Source organism: Miniopterus natalensis, chromosome 8 (assembly GCF_054644295.1).
Source record: "Miniopterus natalensis isolate mMinNat1 chromosome 8, mMinNat1.hap1, whole genome shotgun sequence".
NCBI lineage: Eukaryota > Metazoa > Chordata > Mammalia > Chiroptera > Miniopteridae > Miniopterus > Miniopterus natalensis.
In genome coordinates, this window is record NC_142088.1 from 41,302,910 (window position 1) to 41,315,999 (window position 13,090).

At 34.4% G+C, this 13,090-nt stretch overlaps 1 protein-coding gene across 2 annotated transcripts in view; it reads right to left on the reverse strand.

The window, feature by feature from the left end:
- Nucleotides 1-13,090, reverse strand: part of HAT1 (histone acetyltransferase 1) — a 41,623-nt gene that overhangs the window by 5,945 nt on the left and 22,588 nt on the right. For both annotated transcript variants that reach the window (XM_016204650.2, XM_087819775.1), the window contains exons 5-10: nt 11,045-11,221; nt 10,658-10,779; nt 10,053-10,157; nt 9,624-9,730; nt 5,495-5,646; nt 1,171-1,287 (exon numbers count right to left, since the gene is read on the reverse strand). In XM_016204650.2, the coding sequence (XP_016060136.1) occupies nt 1,171-1,287; nt 5,495-5,646; nt 9,624-9,730; nt 10,053-10,157; nt 10,658-10,779; nt 11,045-11,221 (780 nt within the window). The remainder of the gene's footprint in view (nt 1-1,170; nt 1,288-5,494; nt 5,647-9,623; nt 9,731-10,052; nt 10,158-10,657; nt 10,780-11,044; nt 11,222-13,090) is intronic.

The window sequence follows — 13,090 nt, forward strand, 5'->3', positions numbered from 1 at the left end:
GATCATAAGATAGAAAATTAATCCACTGAACTGCTTAATGAAATGACTCTATGAAGAAATATATATATACATATATATACACACACACATATATATGAATTCAAGATACAATGATCATTATTACAAATTAGTTTTATACTTTTATATTCAGAATGTGATATGTTTGAACAGAATTACAATGACAAATTAGGAAATACAGTTACACTGCCAAGTAATAAGATGCTATAAAGAAGAACAGTTGGGATTCAACAAGGGATAGTGTGACCCAATATACCATCAACCTTCAAAATATTAGCTCCATAAAGCAGACTCAAATAACCTGAATTAATGTAGGAAAATCAAAACTATGTGTACTTAATCTATTAATTATTTAAAATTTACTTTCTCAAATATTAAGACATTCAGATTTGTCATTTATGTTCCAGCTATTATGCTATATAAGCTTACAGGTATAGTATACATAAAAGCAGCAACCACATGTCAGGTGCTCAATATTTATTTGTTGAATAAATTAACAAATATTCCCCCTCATCAGCTTTTTGCCCAGCTGCAACTATCGTAAGAAATCCCCATTCACACAAGTTGGCGTGGATAATATCTACCTTAATAATGGCCAAATGATGATGAGGCCAAAGCTGACCTAGGAGGGGAAATATTTGAGTTAGAAGAAAATATTGGAAATGACAAAAAGAAAAGGAGGGCAAGAAGAAAGAATGCTGAAAAAAAAAAAGGTAAATAATACTAAGTCGCAAGTTCAGCTATGGTAAAGTATAGAGGTTATATATGGCAACAGAGGTGGTATTTAAGAAGAAGGGAGCAAAGGCAAATAATATATGTGGCAAATGGCAAGACAAGAGACTCAGAAAAAAACTCAAGGTAATTTGTTAGGGAAGAGTCTAGACACTCAGATTTTTAAAAGATGCATACAAATGAAAGAAAAAAATAACCATGAGTAGACCATCCCTGGGGTTAGTTTTTAAATGCATGAAAGAGATCTGTAGCTTACATTGGAAAACTGAGAATTCTTATAACAAAGACAATTTTCCACTTTTGTAAAAGTTAATTTAGCAAAATGACTTGGACTTTCCCATACACTGGCATTTGCTAGACTTTTTTCTCTATTTTAAACAGAGATAAAAATATAATGTTTAAGATTCTTGAAAGTCCTACCTTATATGGGCTAATTAGTCTTCTTTTAATATCCAATCTATAGCTTCTGTATTGTTCAGCATCACTCATGTCAGTTACCAGTAGTCGAAGAATTTCATAAACCCGTCTAGCATGTTGCTAATAAATGGAACAAAAAAATATATATAAACTTCTCAAGTTACAAATAGTGACACCTCCCCAAAAGAACAGGATATACTGAATACCTGCCATGGTCCAGAATTGTGCTAGGTACCAGATCAAAAGCAATAAAAGATAGTCTCTGCCCTCAAGGAGCTGGCAGTCTAGTGGGTACACAAATGATTGAGATATAGTTAATTTAATGATAGAAATACGCATAAGGTATTATGATAGCATAACCCGGGAATGGGAGAAATGTTAGAAGAGGATTCCTGAGGGAATCATGAGCTGATTTTAAAGGGAACAGAGTATGCCATTCCAGAAAGGGAGGGTATCGTGTGTGTGCATGTGCACCTATGCACACATGCACACACACATAACAGAAGGAGCTTGACACTGCTGGAGCACAAAATAAAAAGCAAGGTGCAGAAGAAGAGTGAGGTTGGAGCACACAGAGCCTTATATAGTGGGGTGAAGAACTGGGCTTTTATCTAGTAGGTGTCAGAAATGGGAAAGTGAGCAAAGTATGCAAATTTGAGTTTTAAGTAAAGCATTCTCTCAGCTACACAGAAGTGGTAGCAAAAAAGAAGGGCAGGCAGACCAATTAGGAAGTTGAGCTATTAAATCAGGTAAAAAAATGATGGGGGCATGAACTGAGATAGCACAAATAAGGATACTAAGGAAACAAGGAGTCTAGAAATAAAGAAGAGGAAAGATTGGCTGTGGAGGAGGGTATGGAATGACAGTCAGTTTTCACAGTCTAGAGAGGTTTAGGAGGCAGAACAACATATAAATCTGCAGAAAATTCTAGTCTAAGGGTGAGGATTTAAGCAATACCAGTATATAGGCAAGAGTTAAAACTGCAAACCTGGTTAAGATCACTAGGGAGAGCATACACAATGAAAAGAGGAGATGTCAGAACCCTAGAGTACAGTGACAGTTAAAGAGCAGGCAGAGGACAGAGAAAAACTGTCAAAGAAATACTAGAATTAGGAAGTTTTGGTATCACTGAAGCCAAAGGAGTAGCCATAGTTTTTGTTTGTGTTGTTTTACTTATATATTTATTGGGGGTAGGTGAGCAGTCAGGAAGATGATATTTGAACTTTCTTGGAAGGGACACCTGAGCTGAGCATGAAAAATGAGTACTATCTGGCCAGGCAAAGATGGAGAAACAGAAGAAGGGGTTATCAAAGGCAAAGAGAATAGTACGCATATGTAAAGGAAAATAAAAGGAAGATGTAGCATAGCTCGGGAATGAATAGCAAGTGGTTCAATAAAGCCAGAGCACGTAGGCAAAAGGGTAAGAAGCTGAGGCTAGCAAGGTAGGCAGAGTCATGATTATGATGGGCTCTGTGTGCCATACTAAAGAGCTTTAATTTCTTCAAGAAAAACAAAACAAAACATGATTTTTAAAAATGTGTTCATATTCCCTTTCTTTTAAAAGCTAAGCTACTAAATAAATTCTCATTACTAAATAAAGGTTTAATACAGTCAAGAGACATCAGTTATTTCTAAAACATACTTTATCTTAAAGCCATTATAGCGATTTAATGCAGGAGAAGATGGAAAGTTTCAGTTCAAATTAAGTTGTTTAGGTCAGTGATCAGGAAATTTGTGGTATAGTTTTGGAGCTCAGAAGGGAAATATGGACTGAGGATTTAGATGAGATCTCCCAGGCAGAATAAATAGAATGAAAAGAAATGAGAACTAACTAAAGAACTTTGGGAATGAATTGTATTTAGGGAGGATACAGAAGAGTAGAAGCCAGTGAAAGTATCTCAAAAAAGATGAGCCCTGTCCAGTGTTGCTCAGTGGTTAGAGTGTTGGCCCTCGCACTGGACGGTCATGGGTTCAATTCTCGGTCAAGGGCACGTACCTGGGTTGCGGGTTCACTCCCCACCGCTGGTTGGGGCGCATGCAGGAAGCAACTAGTCGATGTGTTTCTCCCACATCGATGTTTCTCTCTCTCCCCCTCTCTCTCCCTCCCTACCACTCTCTCTGAAAAGCAATGGAAAAAATATCCTCAGGTGAGGATTAAAAAAAAAAAAAAAAAAAAAAAAATCAACCAATGAATGCAGACATAGCTGGAAAACAAATCGATGTCTCTCTCTAAAATCAATTGGGGAAAAAAGGGGGGAGATAGCAGCATCGTGAATGAAACTGATCTGGTAGGATCCATGGTTTTTTACCTTGCCTTTGGAACCACAGTTACTGGCTAGCAAAATCTAGTTTGGCTTTGTATATGGGATCGGTGCAACTGGATGTCTAGAATGTTTTATTAAACTTAATGAGCACGAAAGCTGTTTCATATGGCTGTGTGGCAAATGTCCTTGGATACTGTCTTCTTCCCATCATACTACTTTCCAGCTTTGCAGTGGTATTTTCTTTGCAAAGAACGGAGGAATCATTCTCACCATTGGAATTATTGGATGGTGTAGTTTTTCTGCTTCCAAAACTTTTATTTCTGCATTACCCATGGAAGGACAGCAACTTCTAGTAGCATATCTTTGTGCTTTGTTATATGGAGTCTTTGCCCTAATTTCCATTTTTTGAACTGAATTTATCTGGGATGTGGACATCATTAGGACAAATAAACAAAAAGGACTTTGAACTCTTATATTGAAACAGCAAACTGCTCCCATGCAACTCTCATGCAGATCTAATGTTTGACTACTGGCACAATGAAAGTAAATATGTATCTTTTGTTCATTTTTATAGATCTGTCTAATGCTATATTGGATTTACCTGCAGTACGATTAGCTTTACGTGTTTGTGCTTATACAAATAGGAAGTGCTCTTTCTTTCTTCTTCCTGCAGCCTTTGAAAAACAACTTTTTCCCTTATGATGTTTTTGGATAGATTTTTATCAACTGTGCAAAACTAACCACAAAGCTAATAATCTTTCCTAAAAACAATCCAGTCATAGTAAAGAAGACATAAGACATTGCAGAAATATTTTCCCAAGGAATTAGGAAAGAAAAATCACCTGTATTCTCAAGTCAGATGCACCTCAAGCAAAAAAGTGATCCTAATGTAGTTTATGAGTTTGCACTTCAAAAATTTGACATTCCTTTGAATTATCTCATGAAATTTGTGCTAAAATTCAATGATGCAGAAGTTCACAGTCTGCCTTATTGTGGACATGAAATATGAACACCTATTTAGATATTAGTATTAACTAAACCATAGTGGCCTAGACTGGCCAAATTAATGCTTATAGTTGGATCTCCATGTTTCCCAGGAAAAAGAAAATCACTTACCTTTTTTGAAAAAGATATTTATAATATCACAGTTACAGTATTAAAAGTTATCAATGTAAAGTGCATTTGATGCTTAATTAAAATTAAACACACACAAAAAAGATGATCACAGTGGTAAGTGGAAAACCAGGAACTATAGTGCATTAGAAGCCAAGGGAGGGGAGGTCAGTAGTATCAAATGCTAGTCCTTATTATTGGAATACCCTTCATTCCACATACTTTCATAATCCCAAATCCTACCCATTCTTCAAGGCTTAGATCAAATACAAATCCAAAATATTCTGATTCCCTTGCTTAGATAAGGTTAAGAAATTCCTTCCTTTCAACTCCCATGCTATTTTTATTACTTTAAAATTCAAATAAACATAAAGTGAAAGTTAAGTGTTTTACTTCAACCCTTCTCCCTGCCAATACTGTCTCCAGGGGTATTAACTACTTTACCAGTTTAGATAAACATTTTCTTAAAAAGGAAAAGTAAGACCCTACTATCCACTTTTCTTCTGCTTATTACACTTAATATAGCCATTAAATAAATTATCTTCCCATTCTATTAATGAGGATATTGAGGCACAGGAGATAAACTAAATTGCCCCAAGTCACAGAGCAAGTGGTGGAGCCAGATTTGAACCCAGGCAATCTAACTTCAGAGCCTGTACTCACTTTTTTTTTTAAATCCTCACCCAAGGATATTTTTTCCATTGTTTTTTAGAGAGTAGAAGGGAAGGAAGGAGGGAAACATCGATGTGAAGGAAACATCAATTGGTTGCCTGCTGCACAAGCCCCAACAGAGGCCAGGAATTGAACCTGAAACTCTGAGGTGCTCAAGTTGATGCTCTTAGCCACTGAGCAACACTGGCCAGTGCCAGAGCCTGTACTCTTAACAACTGTTACCTTCCACACATGTATTCTTAATGTATTTGCAATATTTAAGTTATATTCTTAAATACCTTATTTATTTTGAACTTTTGTTGTGCCTCTATTGCCATATCTTCATTGAATCCTTGCATTAACTTTTCCCGGGAAAAACAGGGCAAATCTTGACAAAGCTTCACAAGCACAAAGTCTCTTAATTTCACATAGCTTTTAGATGGATCTTCCGCTAAAGAAATAAAGCAGAATAACATTTCCTTTACCCAACATAATGTCTTCATCATTTACAATCTCACTATATGTGCTAGTCTAGAAAGGCAAATTTTCTTAAAACAATTATACATATACAAAAGTTACAATGTGAAAGAATTATTCCTTATAAATACAATAATAATACTAGAGCTACTCCTTTCAAATGTAAACTTTTTGATTGGTGTGTTACTATACACATCTTAGTTTTATTTTCAATTAAAGTAGCTGTATAAGCAAGAGATTCAATTCCAAACGCAAGTATTTTCTGACATCTAAGGGTTCCAAAACTCAGTTTATTTAACTTGCTTACTTTAATCTAATAACCTTTATAGTCTGCTATACTTCTTTCATTTAATTTAAAAAAATTCTTCCTTTTACAAAAGCAAATCTTTGTTAGAGAGTAAAATGAGAATATGATATTGATCCTTTCTTCACTGCATCTGAATAGCATAAATCTTCCTTTGTTTGTCTATGTTACCTAAATTAGACTAAGTAGTGGACAAGGAAAACTCAAAACATGATGGGTACAAAGAATACTGCACAATCAGAGAACATGAGTTTGAGTACCATTTCTGTCATTCACAGATGTAGGACCTTGGGCAAGTCACCTCACTTCTCTAAGCCTTCATTTTCTGATCAGTAGAGGTCTTGAAACAAAGAATGTTAAAATGTGGGCTAGTTCTTGGATCACAAGAGTTAATATTGTTACAATATCAATAATATTTTACAAATTATTCAATGCAATCCCTATCAAAATCCCAGGCTTTTTTTGTTTCAGAAATTAACAAGCTCATCCTAAAATTCATATGGATATGCAAAGAACCCAGAATAGCCAATACAAACTCGAAAAAAACCAGAAGTTAGAGGACTCACATTTCTTAATTTCAAAACTTACTACAAAGCCACAGTAATCAAAATGGTACTAGCATAAGGATTGACATGTAGATCAAGGACTTGAACTGAAAGTTAAAAATAAACAATTTTTGATACGGGCACACAATTCAATGAGGGAAAGAATAGTCTTTTAACAAATGATACTCAAAAGGACTGCCACAAACCAAAGAATGAAGTTGGACCCCCTTTCCTCACACCATACACAAAAATGAACTCAAAATGGATTATAGACCTAAATGTAAAAGATAAATTTATAAAACTCTTAGAAGAAAACAGTAGTAAATCTTCATGGCTTTTGGTTAGGCAATGGTTTCTTAGATAACAGAACCAAAAGACAAGCAATGAAAGAAAAAATAGATAAATTGGGCTACATAAAATTTTGAAACTCTTGTGCTTCAAATGATACATTAAGAAAATGAAAAGACATTCCACACAATAGGAAAAAATATTTACAAATCATATATATGATAAAAGACTTGTATTCAGACTTAAAAAATGTTTATAATTCAGTAAAAAGACAATTTTTAAAATGGGCAAAGGATCTATACACGCATTTCTCAAGAGGATATACAAATGGAGAGTAAGCACATGAAAAAATGCTTAACATCACTAGCCACAGGGAAATGAAAATCAAATGAAATGCCATTTCATGCCCCCTAGAATGACTAATAAAAAAAGACAATAACAAGTACTGACGATGTGGAGAAATTGAAACCCTCATACACTCCTTGTGGAAATGCAAAATGGTAGTCATTTTGGAAAATAGTGTGGTGGTTGTCAAAAGGTGAAACACAGTAACCACACTTTCCATAATTTCTGCTCCTAGGTATGTACCCAGGGAATAAGAAAATATTTCTATTGTCAAATGCAACTCTCTTCATAATTCTGGAAGAAACAAATCACTGATTCTACTCATAAAGTCCTAAGATACTGACATCCTCAAAAGGAAGATGGTACATGATATAAAGAATCGTCTTCTAGTATTTTACTTTAAAATTAAGTGCTAAAAAAAGAAGGAAAGGGTGCCAATTACACCACAAACACCTAAGTATCCTGTAATACAGGCCATCGATGGTAAGTTTTAATTATCACTATATCTGGCTCTATGTCAAGTAAGGAAAAGGCCATCTCAATATAAAGAATATCCTGAATTTCAAAGGGAGATCCAAAGCCTACTAAAGATCCACAAAGTTAAGAAAAATATAAAAAATAATGGAGAAACAGGCAACTAAAATGACTAAAGAGTAGAAAGTTCCACTTTTTAAAAGGACTGGGTATGGAATCTAGGAGAACTATCTTAATGAGAACAGATGGTACAGCATTTTTAGTATTTTATAATGCTGAGAAATGTTAATGCTGAAAATAAAGGCGGATACCCCAGTTTTCAAAATCAGAAGTCCTTTAGCATGTTTAGCCTTTTCTCTTTAGAGACTTCAGTTTGAAATGAGTAAAGGCTACCATTATTGATGACTCTTCACTGAGATTTAAGAAATACAATTCTTTATCTGCTAATTGGTGCTAAGTATCAAGGACTTTATTGGTTGGAGCAGACAGAAGAAAGTGGTTAAGAGGCTTCACAGAAAAAAACCCCTGCTGACACATTACCCACTACAGAAGACAAAGACTACTTATGTGAACTCGAAGTCTCCATAATAAATTCACCAAAAAAAAGTTCCTTCATGTAGCACCAAGTCCAAGCTCTAAAAGTAAACAGAAGCTAAACAATTTTCAGCTTAGCTAAAAAGAAGTGTTACCGTTTGTACTATGTTTCTGTAATCTTACAAGTCACTAAGCTAGTGAAGGTGTCACAAAACTTTTGATACAGACTAACTTTAGTAACGACGGCTTTATCTCCCAAGCTTCCAAACCATTTCACAGTAACAGGAAAGTCAGATGAAAATATAATTCAACTCTATAAACATGGAACTCCCTTTTAAAAAACAACATGCTTTCCTTCCAATTTATTAATTTACAGGATCAATTCAAAATCTATTTTGGGGTAACTTTTAATTTTATTTAGACTGGACAAGCAAAACCACTACATTACATGAAAAAGGAAGACACTAATAATCTGCCTACTAGCCTATTTATATTCTTTAGTCGCACATCCAGTGTATTTTTTTATTTTTAAACAAATCAGTAAAATTCCAAAATAGCATTTTTAAAAGGTTAACATTTTTTGTGCATGCTAAGTGTTGCAGTTTTAAAAACAAAGGTGTATTCAAACTCCTATAGAATTAATAACATTTAATACCTAATTTGGATGTGAATGTCTGGTATAGTAAGTTTTCTTGGGGGGTGTGGGGGGAGGTAACTCTCAGTTCAATCAGCAACTTCATGAGTAACAAATTTGAAACAATGTTAATAAAGAAGAAAAAAATGACAACATAAATGTTTCTTGGGCCACTTTGGTTCTGTGGTAGTTCACGTTTACATAGCATGTATCATCTGTAATTCCATCTAATGATGACCTCTCCATTTAGAGTAGCGTCTCTTTCCTCCTTCTCAGCATCCTATTCATCCTATGGCTAATTCATACTGAAAGATGTATTCAAAACAAATAGACCTACATTTCACCTTATAAATACTGTTGAGAAGGCATGCAATTTAGGACTATAAAGCACACGCTTTAAGAAATGTGTAATCTATTCAGGAACTACTTACTTGGCTTTTTTTCCTCAGTAAAGTTTAGAACATTCTGCCCCTACATGAAAATTAGAGCATGGTCTCTGAGCAGTGCAACCATTTGCTAAATAAAATTAACAAATAAGTCACACCAAACTTGCAACATATTCATTCCTGGCCAAGATTTCCCAATATATATTCAGTTCATGATCTCCAATTTGCTCAATTAATAAGCGCTTCATATGTAGAGATGTAATCCAATCCCACAAAAGCTTATGATTTAAAATGGAACCTTAAGCCATCTTTAGACAGTTCCCAAAAGACCCAAGGACAATGCTATTTAAAATAGAATGGTTATCTCTGACCCCCAAAAAATCAATCAGTTAAGTTGTTTTTTAGAAAGGCTCTTTTAGTAACAAGTCAAATTTTACATACCTGTAATATCAAGAACAGAAGGAGATGCAATGTAATATCTATGAACTGTTTCAAGAAGTTGAGCACCATGGCCTTGACCTTGAAATGGAGTCAGTATCAGCATCTGACTACAGTAAAGAAATGATTTTAAAATTAAAATATCACAACATGACCAGTTTAAAAATTGCAAATCACTAGAGTATTGTGAACATTTTAAAGTCTGTGTGATTTTTTTTCAATCAACTGTCAAGAAATCCAAAAATTATCAAGACACTCCAAATTGGCTTTAATCTTCCTCACTGTTTCCAAGGGAACAATTAAATAAATCAGTATAAAACCAATGAATAACTGATTTTTTTTAAACAAATCAACACTATTATAACAAGTATTGGAAACTTCAGCAGTTCCTTCTGAAATAAAAGACAAGGCACGTGTTATACTGCCAATTACCTTACACGTGGCCGGGTTTTGTCTGGGTACACATAGTAATTATAGACTGTCATGTAGCCTACGGTCGCAAAGAGCGTAGCTCCATCCTTATTATACTTCTCAAATCTGCAGATAAAACAGAAAGCCAAGCAGGTCAATTACAGTCACGCTCCCATGCAGTGTCCATTTTCTTTTCCATTCTCTGACTGAATTTTCAGTGTCAGCAAGCTACTCTGTGAGGGCCCAATGGGTACACCTGCTATGTTCTGAATGTACAATTCACTTAATTGGTGTGCAGCAACTTGGATAAATCAGACCTCTTTACATCACTTCAGTGCACTTGCCTATTATAAAGATGAATAGGTGGCAAGTAAAAGAAAACACAGGCAAAGCTCATTTTACTGTTTAAGCCTACATTCAGGGCTCTAACCGACAACAGCATTTAATTCAGCTCTATTCTCAAGGTCTCCCAAAGCATAATGAAGGAAAACTCAAGCCTCATAAACAATAGTTTTTCTTTCCTGGGAAAAATATCATTATACTGTCCCAATAATTGGGCGGCCACAATTAAAATGCTGGCTTTGTGGAGGTAATAAGGTCTACTATTGCTTTAGAACTGTACTTACACTAGAAAGTAGTGCCATCTTTCATCATCCACGTCAATAAAGCTAGCAGTTTCAATAAACCACATCAAAAAGGTCTGAAGCCTTTCATGATATTCTCGAAAGCCTCTACATGTCATGTCAGCCTAGGGAAAAAGCCAGGAAAAGTCAGGTGAAACTCATCACAGAGGTAAGTGAAAGTGCGCAGAACATAAAACAATCCTGTGGGAAAATGTTTAGAAGTCTCAGATTAAGATGTGTACACAGACACACATACAAAATAGACCTTTGTTTTTACTGACAAAAATTTGTTTCCTGAAGTTAAAATAAATCACTGAAAATAACAAAATAGCACATAGGTTTCGGGTATATGGAGTCCTTTTACCCAAGAAATATTTAATTTATTTTTACCTTGTATATCTGAAAGGTAAAGTTTTCTCCTGTTGGACTTAGAACAGAGTATGTATGGAGTAAGGTTCCGTATGGCTTGAAATCAACTTCTTTTTCCAGCAAAGAAAGAAAATCATTTGTGTTTGTACAAAATCCAGGTGGAATGATTTGTCTAATTTTGCCCTCAACATCATCTGCCTAAGGAATGGAGGTTAAAGAACATAGGAAAAAAATTAATAACAAACTTGACTTTTAGTTAAATATGCTTAATTTCTTTGAAATAGACAAAACCCATAAAAAAAAAATCACAAAACTTCAGTTCACAGTTAAACTAAAGTAAACGTGTAGTTAACTGGGAAAGGACGAGTTTCATATACATTAGATACTGCCACATATATCTGAGATTAAAGCATAACAAAGAAATAAAAAAAGAGGAGGCAGGTAGCCTGAAATCAAGTGCAAGAATGAGAGCTACTGAAATTTCTAATATCATGTAGAAAATGCTGATTATTTCCCTTCAGGACAATCTGAACTGGCTAAAACAAAAGGATGCTTATTATTTAATGTGTGTCAAGAAGACCATATTATCCAAAACATGAAAATATCACCAGCAGTAGTGAGGTGAGTATGACCAAAGGAATAGCAACCTCATAGTGAATGAGTAGACAGGTCATAAGTCCCTCATACACTGAACTCAAAATTAAGATAATTTTTAAAATACATCCTCTTAGGATATACAGAAATTATATGAATAGATATATTATCCACTCATCCTTATAATGGGACACAATTCTTATGGACTTGGACTTGTGACAGTAAAAAGAGACAAGCCTGGACAACAAAATTAAACTCAGAGATTAAAATTTCCCTTGTTAAACAACCTCAATGAATGTTAAAACTATCAGCTGAGCAGACTTCATAATCCTTTTCAAAACCCCAAAAGACCACTTGATTGAATACATTTACTACTTTTCTTTAACCATGAATATTTGATGAAGTCTTACAATAAAGTATTACTGCTTCTCACCAGGCAATAAAACTTAATGAATTGGTCTCAACTTAACAAAACCTTATCCCTCAATACAGTCTCTAAAAGCCTGACATTACATTCAACAAAATGAGCTTGCATTCTATTCAAACTTTTTCCTGAACAATGAGGCCAGGTTTTTACTTAATGGAGTTTGCCGTGAGTTCAGCTGTAATGTTTGTATTGTATCTATTTCCACAAGGACTGACACAAGAACACTTTGTGTTAACTTACTAAGCAGTTCTTTCATACCGTTTACATGCATGATGGGTATTAGTTCTAAACCAAGACCCTTGCTACTTAGCATTCAAAACAGGGAAATTAAGATGCTTAGGACAAAATACACTACAAAAGGCTAATACAACATGCTACTAATTCCTGTCCTTTCAACCATCTTTTAACTAAGTAGAAGCAATGCACCTGCAGATGAATAGCACTTTATTATCATTCAGTTACATTTTAGGATACAGAACCATGGATGGAGTTTATCACAAGTTTTATTTTCAGTGCTTTGGTACCACCAACATTTATATATAACTTACTTATAGGTATAAAAAAGAGCTATTATTTAAAATATAGCTCCTCAACATTTTGCCCAGCAGTTTATTTCTAATATGTACACCAGTCCTTGAAATCCATTCACATTCAAGATCAAATAAACTGCATTTGATAGGATTTTTATTTTAAAAGTACTATTTAATATTTCTCCTTGAAACTGCAATCTAATGTGAAGAGACCATTTTAAGCATACTTTATAGAATCTGTACAATTTCAATAATTACAAGAGGAAACTAATAAAAACGGATACTTTTAATAAGTCTGTTGTTCGGCAATTAAAATCCAGAGTAGTGATGGGTAAAGTAATATAATTTTAGTTCAAAATTAAAAAAAGAAACACTACCTAAATAAAGAGAAGCTTATAATCTACCAGTTTAAAAGAAAACATGTCAAGACATTTATAATGCATATTTTAATTTTTAAAAAACTTTCCCCATGTCCCATCTTCTCAACAAGGCACTGCAAAGCATGATCAAATAACT